The 17,344-nt window shown below is 41.5% G+C and overlaps 1 protein-coding gene across 14 annotated transcripts in view; it reads right to left on the bottom strand.

The window, feature by feature from the left end:
* PHC3 (polyhomeotic homolog 3) overlaps positions 1–17,344 on the bottom strand; it is a 100,759-nt gene that overhangs the window by 23,068 nt on the left and 60,347 nt on the right. For all 14 annotated transcript variants that reach the window (XM_038416496.2, XM_038416498.2, XM_043493024.1 and 11 more), the window contains 3 exons: positions 11,004–11,244; positions 8,642–9,516; positions 1,907–2,042 (listed from right to left, as the gene is read on the bottom strand). In XM_038416496.2, coding sequence (XP_038272424.1) covers positions 1,907–2,042; positions 8,642–9,516; positions 11,004–11,244 — 1,252 coding nt within the window. The remainder of the gene's footprint in view (positions 1–1,906; positions 2,043–8,641; positions 9,517–11,003; positions 11,245–17,344) is intronic.

Raw genomic sequence — 17,344 nt, 5'->3', positions numbered from 1 at the left:
TCTTCATCTCAACGGGTTAATTATTTGTTATGCATCGATAATATTCACTTCTTGTCTCTTATTTTATACAAAAAACCCCCAAAACTAACTCAAAACCAACAAGGTCTGCATATGCCTTAAACTGAAAAACCACAAGTGTATTGCTGTTTCCTTTGTCCTTCCATGCCCTAGTCCCTCTTTACTTGCTGTCACACTCACACATTCATAATGGTCCCCTTGCCAGATACTTCCTCTCATCTTTCCAGCTCAAGAAGCTGATTGGACTGATACAAATCTCTTAAGAGGACTTAATTAAAATAGTAGAATAACTTGCAGTTAAACAGATTTGTAAATGTATAATATATATTAGGATTTTTAATTTACTCTGTGTTTAGAATAAAAGTGTTTGCTGTGAAGTTTCTCATCAAAACAAATGAAGGCCTGGGATAAGATAGGGGTTGAAAGTAACAGGAATTAAGTTAGGCATTCTGTACTGTAGAATACTGACACCTGATTTGATACTTTTTGAGGTTCTACAGTGGCTCTTTGCTAGAAACAGACCTGTGGCTCTGAGGAAGAACACAAAGAAATAGCTGAAGGCTTGGCACCTTTTGAATGAGTGGCACTGCAGGTTTGCTTATGTAATTAACTCTTCTGTTTGCTGAAACTTGAAGAAAAACACATATCTGAGACCATTTCTTTTGGACTCCCCCAACAGACTCAGGTATGTCTGGGTTGTTTAATGACAATTATTCTTAACAGTTATACAATACACACAAAGGGCGCTGTAGTTGGAGTGGGAGCAAAACAACAATAGTGCAGCCTATGCAAAATGATTTCTTCAGTCCAGGCAGAATTCCTCCTAGCCTTCCAGGACGGCATAATACGCTGGCTCCTCCAGACAGGAGTAAAGTATACTTGTACCTGATGTTGGCTAGTATTTGCTTTTGACTGAGTATATAAGGTAACTGATCCTGATACCAGTCAGCATTCTCTCCTGGCATGTGAATGCAATAAATAAATCCTGTCCTGCTGTCTGAGGGAAGAGATTTTCTTATGCCTTCTTCTCCCTGGTCTATTCCAGGACCTGATCCTACAATGTGCAGAGCACCTCCTGTGATGATCAAAATGCTCTGAACTCCCTCTGATTTAGAAAGGAATTGAAGGTACTCAGCACCTCACAGGAGTACTCATCTACCTGCAGGATCAGGACCTAGTGCAACAGAATGGAAGATACAGACAAAGAATATTCTCTATAATTAAACTAAATAAATTATTTACTGGTTGTTTTTGTCTCACAATATGCCATTCTCATGACCTACCAAAAATTGAAGTGAATTGGAATAATTACAATGCAGCTGATATCCTTATAGCATTTTCCAGATCAGCTTATATGATCAGGGCTGCAGTATGTTGGAGGCAGTTCACAAACCAATGAAGATTACTACTGTTATTAAGTAATGAATTAATTGTGGTAGTGCCTATGGGCCCCAATCAAGACAGGTGTTCAATTTGCAAGGTGCTATACAAGCAAATATGGAAGCAGAGTTGCTGCCACAGAGACCTTGTGTCTAAGAGGTCAAATGATATACAAGCTGTAAGTTACTTATCTTTTTGTTTGTTTTTAATATAAAAATCAATTAAAATTAATCAAAAAGCATATTCTCTCTATATAAATAGCTTTCTTAAAATTAAATAATTTTTTCATATATTTCTTTATAACTGAATACATCATTCTACCATCCTGCTTTCTAGTATATTTCATGAAGCTTCATTAACTTGGAGAACTATCCCATTAAACCGTAAAAACAGGTGAAAGTCACATACTTTTGCTTTAAACATTTCAAGCTAGGTAAACTACCTGATCAGAAAGAGATTCAGGCAGAAAAGCTGACCTAATTCCACCAGTCTCTGCACTTGCACTCACCTGACAAAGGCTCCTCGCCATTCCCTAAGGTTATGACTGGTGGAGACAAGGTTGGTGGGGTAGGGGTTCTAACCATATGGACGCATTCGGACTCCTCTGGCATCTCTTCCTCACACACATTCTCCATTTGGTAAATCTGCATTGAACAGATCACTGGTTTAAGAAAGATTTCCATTCCTCCATAGCACCCCAAAACAGATACATGAATGTAATCTTGACAAACAAATTACCAATTGATTTTTAAAAATATATTATCCCCTGTTAATAATATACTTCCATTTTTCCACACTACAGACATGCCCCCCCCAGCCCCATCTATCCATGATTGGATTCTGATGGCATAGTAATAATGAGAGCAAAACTATCAGTCAAATTCTAAGACATGTGTACCATTCTCTTCACAGATAGGTGGTCCAGAGAACTTAACGGGCCCTCCCAATCTCTAATCTCTCTAGTCTTCCATGTTTTATTATATATATTTAAAGACTATCACTAGATTTAAGCAATAAAATGGAATGGCAATCTCGGTAAAGAGGACATGGATTGAAATGGCAACACTTTACATTATAAGATCCCTATTTTCATTTGTTTATAATTTTGCCACACTAACTGTTTCAGCTGAAATGTATTGTGCCAAGTGTGTCTGCCTCATACTGAATGTTTTTGGAAAGTTTCAGCAAACACTGTTCACCTATTTCTCAGAATGAGTTTAGGGGAAAATGCAATGTTTTGCCCATGTTTAAAAAAAAAATCTTGTAACTGTTTCATTGAGAAGTTCTGTTATCCCCATGCTTTGGACCAGAAGTACTTGAAATTTGGCAGGCGGGGTCACCTGGGAATGAAGGATGTGACTTTTACCATCCTTATGAAAGTCCACCCAAATTTGGTCAGGTTATAAACCTCTGAAAATTGCAGTTCGCAGATCGAGGGACGTGATCATTCCCCTCTGTTCGGCATTGGTGAGGCCTCATCTGGAGTACTGTGTCCAGTTTTGGGCCCCTCAGTACAAGAAGGATGCGGACAAATTGGAAAGAGTCCAGTGAAGGGCAACAAAAACGATAAGGGTCTGGAGCACATGACTTATGAGGAAAGGCTGAGGGAACTGGGATTATTTAGTCTGCAGAAGAGAAGGAGAGGAGGGATTTGATAGCTGCTTTTAACTAGGTGAAAGTGGGTTCCAAAGAGGATGGATCTAGACTGTTCTCAGTGGTAGCAGATGACAGAATGAGGAGTAATGGTCTCAAGTTGCAGTAGGGGAGGTTTCGGTTGGATATTAGGAAAAACTTTTTCACTAGGAGGGTGGTGAAGCACTGGAATGGGTTGCTTAGGGAGGTGATGGAATCTCCTTCCTTAGAGGTTTTTAAGGCCAGGCTTGACAAAGTCCTGGAAGGGATAATTTAATTGGGGATTGGTCCTGCTTTGAGCAGGGGGGTTGGACTAGATGAGGTCCAACCCTGATATTCTATGATTCTATGGCCAATGGAGATTTGTTAGAGTTAGGCAGCTAAATTCTCTGAAGATTCTGTACTGAGCATGCTCCATCCTGGGTCTGCAGGGTCTGAGTGAGACCTTCCCATCAATTTCTCCTCCCAGCTGTTGGGGCACTAGGCACAGGAACTGAGAGCAGGATAACTATCTCTCCTGTGCTCACAATGCTCGCCCTGCTGGCGTTCAGGATGCATAGAAAAGGAGGGGTCCTACGGGAAAAATGTGAGATCATTCCATTAAACACTATCATAATGCATACGCACAAGGGGGTCAAATTAAAGGTGGCACAGGAAACCTTAATTCTGCCATTTCCTAACTTTTGAGTGTTTGACTTTGCAAACTTAACATTCTTTTAATGTCATTTTTTTATACTATCTTAGGTAAAGAGTTTACAAATTATACCTTTTCATTAAAAATACAGAGATTCACAGTATCCCATAAAAAGGCTTCATGTTAATAGGGGAAGTTATATTTTACAATCAATATTTCTGAACTGAGAGCAAGAAGCAATTTAGTTTGGAGTCTTTAATGTATGAGGTCTCCAAAATTATGTGCAAACACCAGAGTGCTTTCCTTCTCATACAGCTGCATACTACAGTAAGCAAAACAAGGATTTCAAGAGAACATGCCAAGTTTGTCAGCTAAAGTTGTTATAAATGATTTTCTCCAAAACTATAATGTACATTGAAGTGATTTATTGACAGTCAACTCAGCAGATTAGGGAGTTCAACTCCAAGCTGTCAAGGGACACCTTGCTTCCATCCCCGGGCCTTGTCCCTGCCTAAACTAACAGGGGACTGGGATTAACATTACCTTCCAAATGCAGATCAAACAATAACTACAGTAGTATTTTCCTCAGTCTGGTGATAGCCTGAAACAAAGCCTCTGAAAGGTGTGAATTCCCCTGCATCATTAATCTCACTGGGGTGTTATGTTTAAAGCCTAATGATGATGCTTTAAATGTCAGCATTAGCTATTTCACAACTGATTATTTTAGTAGATGGTGGGAGTGAAGATCATGAGGGTAGAACAGAGTTGCGGCAGAGATGAAAATCCAGAAGGAAGAAAGAGAGACAGAGTTGCAGATGGAGAAGAGAGAAAGAACAAAAAAAGGGAAGATAGAGAAGATAGAGAAACAAAAAGGAAGGAACACTGGTGGTCCTGAATACATAATACTAAATAACATAATAAATAATGATAATTGGTAGCCATCCTCTGATAACATCCTTGGAACAGGACCTTACTCTACAAGTAGTCCTGTTAAAATCAATGGGATTACTCATCATGAGAAAGGGCACCACAATCCAGTCGTAAAAGTTTAGTGCTATATAAAGGTCATATTCTACACTTGATATTTGTGCAAACCTCCCATTCACATCAGGGAGTTCCACTGAGGGTAGTCAGTCCAAAATGTATACTCTGGCCCACAGATTATAATTAAAAATGGAATTCAGTCCTCCACATGGAAAGAGTTCGATACCTCTGTTCTGCTTCAGGAATATTAAGCACGGTCATACAGACAAACAATAGTCCTTTTCCACATAAAAGGTCTGTAAGAAAAATGCATATAGTTTCCAAATATTTGTGGGCAGGGATGAGGGAAAGAATTTAGACGAAGTCCACTGTATAAATAATACATGTCTGAATACATCAGAACAAAAGATCAGAAGCAAATAATACATAATCTTCTTCACATTACAGTTAGAACTGTTGATTAATCGCAATTAACATGTGATTAACTCAAAAAAAAATTAATCACGATTAATCGCAGTTGAACAATAGAATACCAATTGAAATTTAATAAATATTTTTGGATGTTCTTCTACATTTTCAAATATATTGATTTCTATTACAACACAGAAAACAAAGTGTACAGTGCTCACTTTATATTATTTTTTATTATGAATATTTGCACTATAAAAATGATAAACAAAAGAAAGAGTATTTTCCAAATTTACTTCATACAAGTACAATAGTGCAATCTCTTTATCATGAAAGTGTACCTTACAAATATAGATTTTTTTATTACATAACTGCACTCAAAACCAAAACAACGTAAAACTTTAGAGCCTACAAGTCCACTCAGTCCGACTTCTTGTTCAGCCAATCGCTAAGACAAACAAGTTGTTTATATTTATAGGAGATACTTCTGCCTGCTTCTTATTTACAATGTCACCTGAAAGCGAGAACAGGCGTTTGCATGGCACTTTTGCAGTTGGTGTTGCAAGATATTTACTTGCCAGATATGCTAAACATTGGTATGACCCTTCATGCTTCAGCCACCATTCCAGAGGACATGCTTCCATACTGGATGATGCTCGTTAAAAAAAAAATACGTTAATTAAATTTGTGACTGAACTCCTTGGGGGGGAGAATTGTGTCTCTCCTGTTCTGTTTTACCCGCATTGTGCCATATATTTCATGTTATAGCAGTCTTGGATGATGACCCAACACATGTTCGTTTTAAGAACACTTTCACAGCAGATTTGACAAAATGCAAAGAAGGTACCAATGTGAGATTTCTAAAAACAGCTACAGCACTCGACCCAAGGTTTAAGAATCTGAAGTGCCTTCCAAAATCTGAGATGGACAAAGTGTGGAGCATGTTTTCAGAAGTCTTAAAACAGCAACCTGTCAATGCAGAAACTACAGAACCTGAACCACCAAAAAAGAAAATCAAACTTCTGCTGGTGGCATCTGACTTAGATGATGAAAATGAACATGCGATGGTCCGCTCTGCTTTGGATCGTTATCGAGCAGAAACTGTTATCAGCATGGACAGATGTCCGCTGGAATGATGGTTGAAGCATCAAGGGACATATGAATATTTAGCACATCTGGCATGTAAATATCTTGCGACTCCTGCTACAACGGTGCCATGCCAACACCTGTTCTCACTTTCAGGTGACATTGTGAACAAGAAGCAGGCAGCATTATCTCCTGCAAATTGTAACTAAACTTGTTTGTCTGAGTGATTGGCTGAAATAGGACTGAGTGGACTTGTAGGCTCTAAAATTTTACATTGTTTTATTTTTGAATGCAGGGTTTTTTGGTACATAATTCTACATTTGTAAATTCAACTTTCAAGAGAAAGAGATTGCACTACAGTTTTTGTATTTTGTGAATTGAAAAATACTATTTATTTTGTTTTTTACAGTGCAAATATCTGTAATAAAAAATAAAGTGAGCATTGTACACTTTGTATTTTGTGTTGTAACTGAAATGAATATATTTGAAAATGTAGAAAACAACCAAAAATATTTAAATAAGTGGTATTCTATTATTGTTTAAACAGCGTGATTAATTTTTTTAATCACTTGACATCCCTAATTATAGTAGCACTAACTCTCTTTGGAAATGTTCTTTGGAACAGATACAGTTATATTGCTGGCCCATCAGAACTCAAGCTGTGATGGATACAAGAGACCCCTACTGAGTTTATGAAAAACAGCTGGTCACAGAATAGGAAGCTGGGGCGGGGGCAGGGGAAGGACATTTTATTTTTGTATGTATATTGAAATATAATCCTGTACAATCCAAAGAAATTAAACACACTTCTGGTTCAAGTTAAATATTTTTCACAAGCTCATTGGGGATGATCCCAGCTGGCCGGCTGGCTGAACAGTGATTTATACTCTGCCTCTCTTACACATAATATTTAAAAGGTAATGAAGATGTCACAGTGTTTCCCTTATGTATTTTCACCATTTGTTTCAAGTCTAAATAAGCTTAGGCGCATTATTTATCTAATAAACCTTCTCTAAATTATCTTCCCTCCTCCACCATTATGGGAGCATAGAGGGCTTATTCATTTTCCTTGTGTGTACTGGTAAGTATAGATGTTTGATTTACATTCTTAGTTTTTCACCTTTGATGCTCTTTTTGGTGTAAATTCTCACCTGTTTAATATTTCCAAAGACACCAGTTTGAAACATCACACCACGCCTTCAATATTTAATAGATGGACTCATGCAACACCACAAAGAACATACAGTGTGTGAGGAAATAAATGTATTTATGAATATATAAGAAAATATCCTGAATGAAAAATAATATTTTGTTAGTGTGAATGAGTGAAAAATCAATGGAAATGCATAGGTGGATGGTGAGTGAATGAGTAAGTGCTTTAATTATGACAGCAATAGGAGCTGTCAAGTAGGTGCACATCAGGAAAACTAGATGACAAAGGCTCTAATCCAGCAAAACACTTAAGCATGGTTTTATCTTTAAACATGTGAGTAATTGCACTGTCTTCAATGGGACTACTCATGCTTACTGTTAAGCACCTTCTTAAGTGCTTTGATGAATCAAGGTCAAAATGAATGAGCCACAACTGAAAACAACTACTAAAAAATAGTAACAGCTAAGACTAGCAAAGAACTACTTGATTAGGGCAGTGGCTGTGAACACAAAGTGGTCATAAACATTCCCTAAATCTCTCTTGGTGGAAAGGCTTTTCAATTACAGTACCAACTGAACTATCCAAAATTCAGTTACCCATAACTTGCTTTTATGTTCCCTGACGTCTATTATATTGAAAATTCCCAAAGCCTTGATTAGACAAATGTATTTGAATATTAAAATTGCACTGTATTTAATATAGAGGGCCAAAATTTCATAGCCCAGAGGGGAACTTTCCACTGGCATAAACCTGGTGGAGGCAGCTCTTGCACCAACTGTTCCCCACTCTGGCATAAGGGGAAGAAGGGATTATGTTAATGACATTCCACGGGTATGGTGGAGCTATTGATTCCCTGAGGAACCTTATGTCAGTGGTGTAAGTTACAGCTGCTCCTGTGCAGTTCTCTGTTCTCCTTCAAATTAACTCAAGTAGAACTTGCGGTAGGATGCAGAATATGCCCCAAAAGGCTGTCTGGCATTTGATTCATATTCCTGGGCTTCACTCAGTTTTCACTTGGTTTTGAAAAACAACAAAACATTTTCTTCGAAGGATATGGTTTCAAAATGGAAAAGTCAGTTCTGCAAAGACAGTAATATTACTTGCTTATACAGCAATAAAATGAGTGTCAGACTGGAAGCCAGCTTTTCAACACACTACTTTGTTCAGATGCCATGCAGTAATGCCAGTTTTACCAAACCTGTAAATGATTTTGAGAACAGATTCTTCTTTTCTTCCACACACAAGAGATTTTTGTCATCTATGGCCATAACAGAATGTTGTTGGAAAAAGGGTTTTTCACTTTCAGTTAAACATCAAAACCAAAAAGAAAATTTCTGAGGACTTACCACAGGGGTTTCAACAGGTACCGATGGTTGTACTTGAAGGTTTACTGCAACAGTCTGTGGTGGTGGAAGAGTCTGAAATGGCAGCTGGACCAAAGCTTCTGCAGCAGGAAGCTCCTCCTCAGAAACCAAAGTATTTTGCACCAAAACCTGGCCTTGGGATAGAATTTCAGGCTGCATTTGTAAAGATTGCACAGACTGCAAGGGCAGTTGTTGAATCTGGGTTGGAGATGTTGACAGATGTGGAGGGGTTGCAACTGGGATTGGCACGGATTGTAAGGTTGGATATTGCTGGTGTGGTGTTGGAGACACTATCTGCTGGTCTGGGGACATCAAGTTCGGCTGATCTACTGGCCCAATGTGTACTACTGGGGAAGGTGGAACTGTAAGGTGGGATGGAAGATTAAGATGTTGTGCTACTGGTCGTACTGGACTAGTAGTGGGCTGCTGTGGGTTCTGCTCTGACTGTAGAGCTGATGGCATAAGAGGATGTGGTTGTGACTGAATAAGTGCTTGTGGATGAATAATTATGGTGGGTGACTGACTAGGTGAGTGTGCAGGTGTAGGAGACACCACTACTGACTGCTGAGCTGACTGGGACGGAGTAGGAGATATTGTTAAAGGAGGAGGATGTATATGAACAGGTGAGCAGTGTTGTGACTGGACACTATTGGGAACTGGAGGAAGACCATGGCTTTGGAGTGGAATATAGTGCTGTGATGGAGGTGGTTCCTGATTGGGAGGAGTCTGAAGTGTGATTGGCTGAACTTGCTGCTGTTGTAATATTAGCTGATGATGGGAAATCTTTGGAGGTGGCGAATGAAGAGGTATCTGCTGATGTTTTATTAGAGAATGAGGTTGAATTGCAGAATATGAAGCTGTGAGAGGGAAAAAATGACAATTAGTATTTGTTTACTTAAGTTCCAAGAACATTACAATAAATGTTTAAATGAGGAAAAGTTTCACATCAGATGATTAAAGTCAGCACAGAACTTGACCAAGCCTTTCAGATGAGCACAACTTAGAAATACATTAGAAGATACCCTCTTCAATCATATACCATGTCTCAAATATAACACATGAACATAATGCATAAATTCCAAAGTGAAATACAGCAATGAACAATTAAACAACATGTTTTAGATACATTAATGCTTTTATAGAAAGACATCTATCTTTCTGCCACCAGTTCTAAGACTATTGTTAATAAGACTTCTTTTAGTTAAAAAATACCATCCTCAACTTTGAAAAGAACAGCATTTACCTGCTTTAAAATAATTATAATATAAAAGAGGTAAGTACTTTAGAGTCAATAAGGTTTGATTAAAATTGCTAACTTAATGTCGGTCAGTGCAATTTAAAAATAGGTTTTTAAAAATATTGGACTGAAAGAGTTTTAATTTAGAACATTTAGACTAAGCCTGTAAAAATTAAGTGCCTAAGATTATGTAACTAATTAATAATTAGGAACCTAAAAAGTGGCCTCATTTTCAGAGATGTACTTCCCTTCCCACAAAGGAGCCAGTGACTCCTTGTCATAACTGCCTACACTGGGAAATTGAAATGCCTGAGATTTTCCTCTGGGGCATACCCTTCCTTTTCTCTTCTCCATACCTCTTCCCAGCCCTACCTGTTTTCTCTTTCATTTAAAAAATACATTTTAAAAAAATTAGATATCAAATGATAAAGTAGGGGATGGGTTACTTTCCTGATTGACAACAATGGGGGTCAAAAATTCAAGAGCTGTCTGCCTTGCAGCCTCTCTCTCTCTCTCGAAGCCTGAAATTAAGCAGGTCTGGCTCACCAGCCCCACTCAGCCCTCTTACCATGGCAAAATTTCTACTCTTTGAACCAGCCGGAATTATTAAATTATGCAATAGCCAACCTAAGTTCATAGTCTTAGCTTGGTTAACCTCATCCTCTTGCTCCCCACTTTTTTCCTTTTGTTTGTCACACTCATTTTCTTGACTTCTTGTAAACTAGATTATAAACTCTCTGAAGCAGGCACATATCTACCTATGAAGTTTATGCATTGTTGAGCACAATGGTGTCCTGATCATGACTGGGCCTTTGGGTGCTAATGCAACAGAAATATCGTAACTACCACCACCCTGGACAATACAAACACAGACACAATCAAACTCCTTTATGAATTCTTTTTCTCTCTCTCCTGCCCTTCTCTGTGAAGGCATAGAGAATTCTAAGATACAAATATTTTAAACACCACTGAAAGTAATTATTCATCTCCAAATGATTTAAGACCTCAAACGTTCAATGAATATTTGAGACATTAGACACTTGTTTGTGGGCTCTAAATGACAGGGTGAACTTTAACAACCTTTTAAAAGCTAAAACTTCATCACACCTGGTGTTATTAGTTGATGTATACTTGATGTCCGTGTGACAGATGTACTTCGACACTCAGAAGTTGGGCTCTCTCCTTTTCTGTTGCTGTCTGGAGAATCCAGTTGGCTGGCCTTGGTACCAGTTACAGTTTTATTAGTACACAGAGCCAATGACTGAGCTGGACTACTGCTCTTTGGTGGGCCAGTCTGTGAACTACACAATACGCCCAATTTCTGACTGCGCAATGTTAAGTTCTGAACCTGAGAAAAGAACCAAATATGAAAAGTATAGCTACAAATCTAATACATTAAAGACAAAGAAAATAATAATTATTGACTTTATATGATGCATTTCATCAAATGATACCAAGATATCTGTTAAAAAAAATAACTACACAAGTTAGTATCAAGGTATTTTACAAATCACATAATTTCAGGTAAGTAAGAAGACTACCATTCAATTCAGCTTTAAACTGATGACAAAGGAAATATCTTCAAAGTGCTGATCTTTAAAAGCTTTATGGCAAAGGCCTCCATTCTTTCCAATCTTTTGAAAAGAAACTGTAATGGTTGGAAAACAACTTTACTCTGATTTGATTTGGAGTCTGACAAATTGCTCCAATATTGCTGTTTCTTTACAATTTAAAGAGATACATTACTGCATTTTCTCGATACTGTAAAGACGCAATCACCAACATGTGTATATTAAGAGAGGTTGTTTAACTTTAGTCAGGGTCCTTTGTCACAAAACAAGACCATATTCTTCTGAAAGCACCCTTAAATTCAGTGGCGAGCCCTCTAATTATGCAACAACATTAATTTATTCTGTCATAATGAAATACCCTTTATTCCCACCCTCATCCACAATATACATAACTATGTCTCATAGAACATAAAATTAGTCAATGATTATTTTCAAAAACGATTATTTTTGACAATTGATTTTTCTGTTATGTTCTTTAGATGGCCCGGTCTCTACCCAGATCTCAGCTCCCACAATGTTATCCAGGCAATCCAGCTCAGAAGCTCTTTCTCTGCAATTCGTGCTGGAGAAAGGAGAGTTGGTAGCCAGCTTCAGTAACTCACATCTCCAGCTCTCCAATTGTTGGTTGCTGTGCCATTCTCCAGGCAACCCAGCCTAATGCTCCCTGATTGTAAACTGGACTAACCTGTCTCCTCTATCCCTGGCTGCCTGGATACATGCAACAAGGCAAGGAGTGTATTCTGTAATCCACAGGGAAAGCTGGAAATCAAGAGGCAACTACAGGAAGGTCTAGGCATGGCTGCGACACAGAACAATACATGAGGCACATGGCTGCAACAAAGTGGCCAATTCCATAACAAATTTTATGGCATCCTGGAAAAATATCTGACTCTAAGGCTACAAAATTAGGTCGAATTTATAGACGTCGGTTTTATAGAAAGCGTTTTTACACAGTCGATTGTGTGTCCCCCCACACAAATGCTCTAAGTGCATTTAGTCGGCAGAGTGTGTCCACAGTACCAAGGCAACCGTCGACTTCCAGAGTGTTGCACTGTGGGTAGCTATCCCACAGTTCCCACAGTCTCCGCCACCCATTTGAATTTTGTGTAGAAATCTCAATGTCTGATGGGGCAAAAACATTGTCGCAGATGGTTCTGGGTACATACTGTCAGGCCCCCCTCTTCCCTCCCTCCCTCCGTGAAAGCAACGGCAGACAATTGTTTTGTGCCTTTTTTCCTGGGTTACACGTGCAGATGCCATACCATGGCAAGCATGGAGCCCGCTCAGCTCACCGTCACCGTATGTCTCCTGGGTGCTGGCAGACGTGGTACTGCATTGCTACACAGCAGCAGCTCATTGCCTTTTGGCAGCAGACAGTGCAATATGACTGGTAGCGATTGTCACCGTAATCCAGGGTGCTCTTTTAGCCGACCTCAGTGAGCTCGGTCAGGGGCACCTGGGCAAACATGGGAGTGACTCAGCCAGGTCATTTCCCTTTTAAGTTTCATGGCGATTCAGTCCTGACAACACCGTATTCTAATGAGCAGCCAGGAGACGACAATGGCCAGCAGTCATACTGCACCGTCTTCTACCAAGCACCCAGGAGATGACGATGGCTAGCAGTCGTACTGCACCGTCTACTGCCAGCAAGATATATAAAGATAGATGAAGTGGTCAAAACAAGAAATAGACCAGATTTGTTTTGTATTCATTTTCTCCCCCCTTCCTCCGTGAAATCAACAGCCTGCTAAACCCAGGGTTTTGAGTTTTATCCTTGAGGGGGCCATTCTGTTTCTCCTTGATGCAAAGCCACCCCCTTTGTTGATTTTACTTCCCTGGAAGCCATGTTGTCAGTTGCCCCTCCCTCCATCAGAGCAATGGCAGACAATCGTTTCATGACTTTTTTCAGCACAGACGCCATAGCACTGGGAACATGGAGCCCGCTCAGATCACCGTGGCAATTATGAGCACTATAAACACCGCGCGCATTATCCATCATGATATGCAGAACCATAACCTGCAAGAAAAGCAAAACCAGGTGAGAAGGAGGCGACTGCAGCACAGTGATGAGAGTGATGAGGACATGGACATCGACTTCTCACAAAGTACGGGCCCCTGCAATGTGCACATCATGGTGTCAATTGGGCAGGTTCATGGCATGGGACACCAATTCTGGGCCCGGGAAACAAGCACAGACTGGTGGGACCACAAAGGGTTGCAGGTCTGGGACGATTCCCAGTGGCTGCAAAACTTTTGCATGCATAAGGGCACTTTCATGGAACTTTGTGACTTGCTTTCCCCTGCCCTGAGGCGCAAGAATACCAAGAAGAGAGCAGCCCTCACAGTTGAGAAGGGAGTGGCAATAGCCCTGTGGAAGTTTACAATGCCAGACAGCTACCGGTCAGTCAGGAATCAATTTGGAGTGGGCAAATCTACTGTGGGGGTTGCTGTGATGCAAGTAGCCAACGCAATCACTGAGCTGCTGATATCAAGGGTAGTGACTCTGGGAAATGTGCAGGTCATAGTGGATGGCTTTGCTGCAAAGGGATTCCCTAACTGTGGTGGGGAGATAGACAGAACCCATTTCCCTAGCTTGGCACCGGAGCACCAAGCTGGCGAGTACATAAACCGCAAGGGGTACTTTTCAATGGTGCTGCAAGCTCTGGTACATCACAAGGGACGTTTCACCAATATCAAAGTGGGATGGCCAGGAAAGGTACATGACGCTCGCATCTTCAAGAACTCTGGTCTGTTTCAACAGCTGCAACAAGGGACTTACTTTCCAGACCAGAAAATAACCATTGGGGATGTTGAAATGCCTATAGTTATCCTTGGGGACCCAGCTTACCCCTTAATGCCATGGCTCATGAAGCCATACACAGGCAGCCTGAACAGTAGTCAGGAGCTGTTCAACTATAGGCTGAGCAAGTGCAGAATGGTGGTAGAATGTGCATTTGGGCATTTAAAAGCACGCTGGCGCAGTTTACTGAGTCGTTTAGACCTCAGCGAAACCAATATTCTCATTGTTATTACTGCTTGCTGTGTGCTCCACAATATCTGTGAGAGTAAGGGGAGACGTTTATGGCGGGGTGGGAGGTTGAGGCAAATCGCCTGGCCGCTGGTTATGCACTGCCAGACACCAGGGCATTAGAAGAGTACAGGAGGACGCGGTGCGCATCAGAGAAGCTTTGAAAACCAGTTTCAGGAATGGTCAGGCTATGGTGTGAAAGTTCTGTTTGTTTCTCCTTGATGGAGTCCCCTCCCCTGCCAGGTTCACTCTACTTTCCTGTAAGCTAAGCACCTTCCTCTCCCCCCTTCGATCTTGCAGAGGCAGAGGCAATTACACCATTGTTGCTTCACATTCATGCATTCTTTATTTATTCATCACACAAATAGGGGGATAACTGCCAAAGTAGCCCGGGAGGGATGGTGGAGGAGGGAAGCACTGGGTGGGGTGGTGGAGGAGGGAAGGACAAGGCCACACAGCACTTGAAAACTTTAAAACTTATTGAATGCCAGCCTTCTGTTGTTTGGGCAATCCTCTGGGGTGGAGTGGCTGGGTGGCCGGAGGCCCCCCCACCGCTTTCTTGGGCGTCTAGGTGAGGAGGCTATGGAACTTGAGGAGGAGGGTGGTTGGTTACACAGGGGCTGTAGCGGGGACTGTGCTCCTGCTGCCTTTCCTGCAGCTCAACCATACGCTGGAGCATATGAATTTGATCCTCCAGCAGCCTGAGCATTGACTCCTGCCTTCTTTCAACAAGCTGACGCCACCTACCATCTTCAGCTCGCCACCTCTCCTTGGGGTCATATTGTGTTTTCTTGCACTCTGAGATTGTCTGCCTCCACATATTTTGCTGTGCTCTGTCAGTGTGGGAGGACAGCATTAGGTCAGAGAACATTTAATTGCAAGTGCGTTTTTTCCACCTTCTAATTTTCGCTAGCCTCTGGGAAGGAGAAACATATGCAGCTGGTGGAGGGAAAAAAAAGGGAGAGTGGTAGTTAAAAAGACACATTTTATAGAACAATGGGTACACTCTTTCACGGTAAACCTTGCTGTTTACATTACATGGCACATGTGCTTTCATTACAAGGTCACATTTTGCCTCTTATTGAGGGTATGCCGGTTTGGTGTGAGAGATCATTCACGCAGGGCCGGGCAACAGGATTTGGCTTGCAGGCAGCCATGGTAAGCCACAGTCTTTTGGCTTCTTTAACTTTCATAACATGTGGGAATGGCTTCAAACAGCAGCGCCCTCATTTCCCATATGAAGTAGTCATTGCGTTGGCCATTAAAAATGGGTTGGCAATTTAAAAGGAGGGCCTGCGGTTTCCAGGTTCATGTGCAGCAGAAACCCAACTAACCCCTCTCTCCCCCACCCACACACACACCCAATTCTCTGGGATGATGGCTTCACCCCTCCCCCCATTGCATGGCTAACAGCGGGGAAGATTTCTGTTCAGCCACAGGCAAACAGCCCAGCAGGACCGGGCACCTCTGAATGTCCACTTACTAAAACCATCCTATTTCAAACAGGTGACCATGAATGATATCAATCTTCTGAGAGTAACACAGAGAGATAAAGAACGGATGTTGTTTGAATGCCAGCAAACACTGGCACCATACGCTGCAATGCTTTGTTCTGCAATGATTCCCAACTACGTGCTACTGGCCTGGCGTGGTAAAGTGTCCTACCATGGAGAACGCAATAAGACTGCCCTCCCCAGAAACATTTTGCAAAGGCTTTGGGAGTACATCCAGGAGAGTTTTTTGGAGATGTCCCTGGAGGATTTCTGCTCCATCCCCAGACACATTAAACAGACTTTTCCAGTAGCTGTACATCCTGCGAATGCCAGGGCAAATTAATCATTAAACACGCTTGCTTTTAAACAATGTATAATATTTATAAAGCCACACTCACCAGAGATCTCTCCTCCGCCTTCAGGGTCCAGGAACCTGCCTTGGGTGGGTTCAGGGGGTACTGGGTCCAGGTCCAGGGTGATAAACAGATCCTGTCTGCTGGGGAAAGTGGTTTCTCCACTTCCTTGTGGTGAGCTATCTACAACCTCCTCCTCATCATCATCATCTTCCTCGCCCGCAAAACCCGCTTCCATGTTGCCTCTCACTCCTGGGACGGAGTCAAAGTATAGGGTTGAGGTAGTGGTGGCTGCACCCCCTAGAATGGCATGCAGCTCATCATAGAAGCAGCATGTCTGGGGCTCTGAACCGGAGCGGCTGTTTGTCTCTCTGATTTTTTGGTAGGCTTGTCTGAGCTCCTTAATTTTCACACGGCACTGCTGCGGGTCCCTGTTATAGCCTCTGTCCTTCATGCCATTGGAGATTTTTTAAAATATTTTGTCTTTTCAAACGGCGTTCTGCCTGCACTGATTCATCTCCCCATACAGCAATCAGATCCCGTACCTCCCGTTTGGTCCATGCTGGAGCTCTTCGGCGATTCTGGGACTGCATGGTCTCCTGTGATGATGGGCTCTGCATGGTGACCTGTGCAGGTGAGTTCGCCACGCTGGCCAAACAGGAAATGAGATTCAAAAGTTCGCGGGCCTTTTCCTGTATACCTGGCCAGTGCATCTGAGTTGAGAGCACTGTCCAGAGCGGTCGCAACTGAGCAATCTGGGATAGCTCCTGGAGGCCAATACTGTCGAATTGCGTCCACAGTACCCCAAATTAGACCCAGCAAGGCCGATTTCAGCGCTAATCCCCTCGTCGGGGGTGGAGTAAAGAAATCGACTTTAAGAGCCCTTTAAGAAATCGACTTCAACTATTAGCTGTTTTTGCAACCACGAGGGATAGAAACCATTTTTAAAAAACGAAGACAGATTCTAGAGCACAATGCGGCAAATGCCACATTTGCAGAACTG

Source organism: Dermochelys coriacea, chromosome 9, assembly GCF_009764565.3.
Source record: "Dermochelys coriacea isolate rDerCor1 chromosome 9, rDerCor1.pri.v4, whole genome shotgun sequence".
Lineage (NCBI taxonomy): Eukaryota > Metazoa > Chordata > Testudines > Dermochelyidae > Dermochelys > Dermochelys coriacea.
Note: the sequence above shows the minus strand (reverse complement) of the source record. Positions and strands in the feature narration are given on the sequence as shown.